The 6,000-nt window shown below is 41.9% G+C and overlaps 1 protein-coding gene across 1 annotated transcript in view; it reads right to left on the minus strand.

Annotated features, from left to right (window-relative positions):
- The window catches only part of DOCK9 (dedicator of cytokinesis 9), a 213,744-nt gene extending 212,885 nt beyond the window's left edge, over positions 1-859 (minus strand). Inside the window, exon 1 of the mRNA XM_065896284.1 lies at positions 698-859. Within this exon, the coding sequence (XP_065752356.1) occupies positions 698-859 (162 nt within the window). The remainder of the gene's footprint in view (positions 1-697) is intronic.
- Positions 860-6,000: the final 5,141 nt, after the last annotated feature.

Consider the following 6,000-nt stretch of genomic DNA (forward strand, 5'->3'; position numbering starts at 1 on the left):
CAATATGCAGCTTTCTCATGAGCCTGGTATTTGTGAGAAGGCCATGGAGAGGCACACCCATCTGTGACTTGACACCTCCTTGTGCATTGGGAAAGGAGGAAAGAACACAGAGGCGTCAGCTAAGCTTCCTTTTACTCTCAAGAGCCTTCACCCACAAAATTATAAATAGCTGGATTTAAAATAATAAAACTGCAAATATTTTTCTCACACCCGTTACATTACAATTTTCTTTCATGTTCCCTTTACATTTCTCCCCGACTCAAAGGACTAACCACAAGCCATTAGTAAGGAAAATCTAGCCAGGTAAAAGGCTAAGATGTAAGGGGACTGAGTAGTTCACCATCATAGGGAGAGGGTTCACTCTATTAGACCTTAAATACAGGCTTTGCCCAGTATTATTTCTAGAACTATACTAAGAACATGTAAGCTCACAGAGCTAACTTAGAAAACTGGTCTGTAACCAAATATCTTACTCCAGCTGCTCTCTCTGTATGTATTTCAGGTTTGATTAACACATGACATTCTCACACATACAAACAGGCGCTTCATAATTTAATTTTAAGGCCACTAATTACCCATTCATACACACAAGCTACATATATATAAGCACACTGAGATAAATATATTTGCTTTACAGGTAAAGACTAGTTTATCCTAACACCAGCAAACTACTTGTTAATTAAGAGACAGCATTTACCAGACAGGAGGAGATCAATAGTTCTGAATCTTCTTTTGTCCAATTGTATGCTGTGTATTCAAGGGCATTATTCTCTCCTTGCTGTTTGCACATATAAGCACAGTTTCTTTCAAAAACGGTGCGGATGCCTTTAAACAGAATCACACTAGTAGTGCAACCCATCCCCAAGGTGTGGATGTTCAGGTCTCTAGCAATCTCTACTCCATTTCCACATCATCTTCCTTGGCTCTTCAGAGCAGGCTCCCACTGCACCATCTTCGTGACAGGCAGTTGCCGACACCAGAACAGAAGGGAAGCTCCGAGCTGCTGTACTAGATTCCGCTTCTGCCCAGCAGCCTGACAAAAAAATCCAAGCTCCAAGTGTAAAACAGGAGGGGTGGTGCAAAAACAAGATGACACACCTTCAGATGCGCCAAAACCTTTAAAGTATTGTTTTTCCAATAGATTGCTTCTCTGTTAGTACCACAAACAAATAAGCAGGAGATTTACATGTGGTTACTGGAAAACTGCCGGCTCCTGGGATTTGCTTGGGATTGTTCTGAATCTCAGAACCTGCCCAAAATGAGAAAGACGGTGCCAGACAGCACCCTGCAGACGCTGCTGGAAGGCACAAAGAATGTTCATCTGCTGCAAGAAACCTCTCTCCCAGAATGCTTAGCCTAGCATCTATATTAGCAAACATCTCTTTCCTTGACCTAAATATGCTGTTTGTTTAATCCTGCATCCGCGAGGAACAGGGAAGCAAAAGAAAAAAAAAGTCCGAAAACGAGAGGAATCACTAAGATGACTGCTGCTATGGAAACATGTGTAAGCCCACTTCAAACAACCTTTTGCGTGTGTGGGTAACAGCTTGCTGACAGCAAACCACAAGGGAACATGAAATTGCTGTGTCAATCTTGACTTCTGCCCATTTCCACTCTCTGCTAGAACGGGGGCTAGCAAGTTTGCACTGCTTGGAAGAATTCTCCTATGCCTGGTACCGAAAGATGCAAATGAGAAGATGGATACAGGATTACCTGGCACCTTCTGAAGCAGCTCCCTGGTATGCAATGGTAAATGCACACTGAAGTCCCACAGGGAACAAGGTTATTATTTTTGGTGCATAAGTAATCCAGGTCCTTCCACTGCAGACTGAACTCAGTAACACTACACTACCTTGTATATATCTTTGGGGATGGCTGATAGGAAAGCTCGTCATTGATATAATACCAAGTTGACTCTTGCCACTTTCCTTCTAGAAAATGAAAAGCGAATTATGTAAAAAGACCACGATGAACACACAGGGGAAACCCCTCCCACCTACAACATGCACCTAGAAAAGAGTTACTGCTCTTTTAAAATCTGTTCTGATATTCTTCCTTACTTCACAAGGCAACAGATGGTTTATTTTCTATCTACAGATTTCAAAGTTAGAGTGAATTATAATAATTGAGTACCTGAAGGTTGGTAACAGAAACCTGTGTGATGTAGTGAAAGCAAATCTTTAGAGAATACCATGCAGTCACCTAATTCTAAAATTTCTGCTTTCTATGGTTAGTTTACCTATTAGGCCCAATAGATAAGCAAAAGTCTAGGCTTCGTCTATCTCCTGAATTTTTATGCAGTGTATCAAACAGCTATAGAGATCAAAGGAGTAGAGATACCAGCCACATGCAAAAAGCAAGCAAACAAAACCAGAATAACTATATGTGGTCAAAAGCAATCAGCTTCAGAATGGTAATTCTGTTAAAAAAAGAGCTACAGGGGCTTCCTTGGTGGCGCAGTGGTTGGGGGTCCGCCTGCTGATGCAGGGGACGCGGGTTCGTGCCCCGGTCCGGGAGGATCCCACATGCTGCGGAGCGGCTGGGCCCGTGAGCCATGGCCGCTGAGCCTGTGCTCCGCAACGGGAGAGGCCACAGCAGTGAGAGGCCCGCGTACCGCAAAAAAAAAAAAAAAAAAAATAGCTACAGTATTCAAGATTACACCCAAGCCCTGATATCATAAGATCTAAGTCTTCATGTGACATCCCAGTGCTGGCAGATAAATAACATGGAAACTTATCTACACAGAAATTGAATCTATATAGACTATAAAAGACTAAACACCTGGGTTTAAAATTGTCTGTCTTGAGATTTCAGAAGACTCACCAACTAACCTAACTTCTGTACTATAAGGGGAACAATTTAAAAAGTAATAGTTTGGCTTTCCTGGTGGTGCAGTGGTTGAGAGTTCGCCTGCCGATGCAGGGGACACGGGTTCGTGCCCCGGTCCGGGAAGATCCCACATGCCGCGGAGTGGCTGGGCCCGTGAGCCAGGGCAGCTGAGCCTGCGCGTCCGGAGCCTGTGCTCCGCAAAGGGAGAGGCCACAACAGTGAGAGGCCCGCGTACCACACACACAAAAAAAAGTAATAGTTAATCCAATATAAAGGTGATACCTAGAAATTTAAACTTAATTTACTATTATTACTTATTTTAGACAACCTGGGTATAGAAGCCAGCAAATACTGCTCAATATATAAAAGATTATGTTTGAACTTTACAAAGGATCATAAATGATAACCAAGCAAATTTGAAGTTGCTGGTATATTCTATTTGATTTACTAAAAAAAAAAAAAAAAACCCTAAGTTAATACTTAAAACAATGGAAGAGAATAAAACAATTTCCTAACAGTCATTCAGAGGAAAAAGAAATACTTCCTTAAGCATTTAAGCAACTTGTATCAATTTTAAATATTAATCATTTTCCAACCAACAAAATGAGTGGGCAAGAAAAACAGAAAACGTTTAGAGCAAGGGATTCAACAAGGCCAAAAACTGAGTTTCATGCTAACAGAAGCATGACAAAAATGAATCATTCAAAATGTGTGTCTGGTTTCACTGATTCTTCTGCATCATAACGATCTTGGATTAGTCTAAAATGATAATTACCATGAATTCCATCAGAGGACATGAATAGATGGATGGTATCTATTGGCAACCATTTCAGCTACCTACAGAGTACATATTTCAATTTGGAGATCACGTTTACTCTCACATCTTGAAATGCCACCTCTAATTTATACAACATCCAAACCTGGATGTCTGCCCTTGACTCCCTTTGAGATCCAAGCGCATGTCTTCCTCTCCTGCTAATAATGATACCTGGCTCTCCCATCATCACCTCACCCTCAGATGTTCCAAGTCAGTCATCTTTTACTATAACTACCATAGTACGACCACACAGTGGAATATTACTCAGCCAAAAAAAGGAATGAAGTCCAAGTGCATGGTACGATGTGTACGAAGCTGGAAAATGTCACGCAGAGTGAAAGAAGACAGTTACAAAAGACCTCATATTATACGATTCTAGTTAAGTAAAACGTCCAGAATCAGGCGAATCCATAGAGATAGAGAGTAGCTTTGTGGCTACCAGGGAACGCAGGAGGACTGCTAGTGGGTATGGAATTTCTTTTAGGGGTAATGAAAATGTTCAGAAATTAGTGTTTCTAGCATACATGCTATCTATACACAATATATAGTCTGTGAATATACTAAAAACCACTGGATTGAACACTTTTTCTTTTTTTTATTGAAGTACAGTTTATGTACAATGTTATAAGTTACACGTGTACCACATAGTGATTCACAATTTTTAAAGGTTATATTCCACTAATAGCTGCTAAAAAATACTGGCTATATTCCCTGTGCTGGATAAAGAATACTTTGAAAAGGTGAATTTTGTTGTATGTGGATACAACAAAGAGCCCGAATCCACTTCTGATGTTTTACTGCTAACAGCTCTTAAGTCTCACCTCTCCTTCTTCCCCTGTGGGCAAAGGACAAGGAGTGCCAGGCTGGCTCCCTCCCTTAGTGCCAGCGGGAAATTCAAACCACTCTCAGGGACCTTCACCCCCGCCCCGCCCCCCAACCACCACAAAACCCCCCAAGCCAGTCTCCTTTCCCTGCTCAGTCAAGCCACGCCACTTTAGGACGTGCTTGGGTACAGCCCTGCTCCCCTCAGAGCGTTTCATTATGTGAGTAATAAGCCTTTCACACCCTCCTGGGTGGGGTGTGTGTGTGTGTGTGTGTGTGTGTGTGTGTGTGTGTGGTGTCATTAGTCTCAACATCCAAAGCAAATTTGGGGGGAGGGGGGCAGGTGTCAATCCTGTTTCTGTGGAGTGGCTCCAACGGTAAATTATATCTCAATAAAACCATTATTTAAAATAGGAGAGGCGAAGGGGATAGTATCTATTCTACCTACCACATAAGGTTCTCAAGTTCAAATAAAACCATAGGAGAGAACTCAACCGAGACATTGCTATAGACACGGAAATAGCTGTTGTTTTATACTTCACAAGGGATTTACTGTGCACCTAGAAACAGCCACCTTACAACGTCTGAATGTTGCGCTGGCCCCACTTGTCAGGAATACACTAACCAAGTAACATGGGATGTGCCTGGGGCTGCCCTTGGGTGTGCATTTTAGGTCTGGGAAAGGGGCGCCACGCTGCACAAAACACCAGAAAGCCTGTATGAACAGTAAGTCCAGGGAGATTAGCTGGCCACATTGGGGGTCACAACACACCTCAGCCATCCGGCCACAGAGACCACAGCAAACAGGTCTCAAGCTTTGAGCACACACCCCCGGCCCCGCCCCAAGCATATCCATCTGGAGCTGCTGCTCCCATTTGCAGTTCTCTCCTTGCCAAGTGTCTTTCTGTTTTAAATATCTTCTAATAGTCAGATTTGTTTGACTGGCAGATTTACTTAATACTTTCTCAGAAAAATGTGGATAAAGAAGAATCTGAAGTGACCCCTAAAAATATCTTGAACTACAAACTGGAATGACTATTGTATCTCAAACAGATATAATAAGGCTTCCACCCGGGTCAGACCTTGGGTTCTACCTTAGGAGGCCAGGAAGAGAGTGGAATTCTGTCCATTCTGAAGTGCTGAAATGAAGACCTCATGTAATGATACACAACACATGATATAGCCACACTTCATAAAACCTAAATAAATAAATGGAGTATGGGTAGAATTCAATCTAACAGGTCATTTATTCTATTTAAGTGCCCTTATGATGGCCAGTCCAGACAAAGAGCTTATTTCCATCCCTAATAGTCCATATTTCATATGTTAATGCAGTGAATTCTGCTGAACAAGTTATATAACTTGATCTATCAACACCCTATTTTTTATTCAATCAGTATAATCAATCATAAGTCGAGTGTCTAGCACAGGGCCTAGTATATACCACATGCCCAATAAATGTACTTCTCCCTTCTCCCTTTTACCCCAAATTAAATTTTTTTCTTCCCTGATATTAAGAGTAAAGAGTGAGA

Source organism: Phocoena phocoena, chromosome 18 (assembly GCF_963924675.1).
Source record: "Phocoena phocoena chromosome 18, mPhoPho1.1, whole genome shotgun sequence".
Lineage (NCBI taxonomy): Eukaryota > Metazoa > Chordata > Mammalia > Artiodactyla > Phocoenidae > Phocoena > Phocoena phocoena.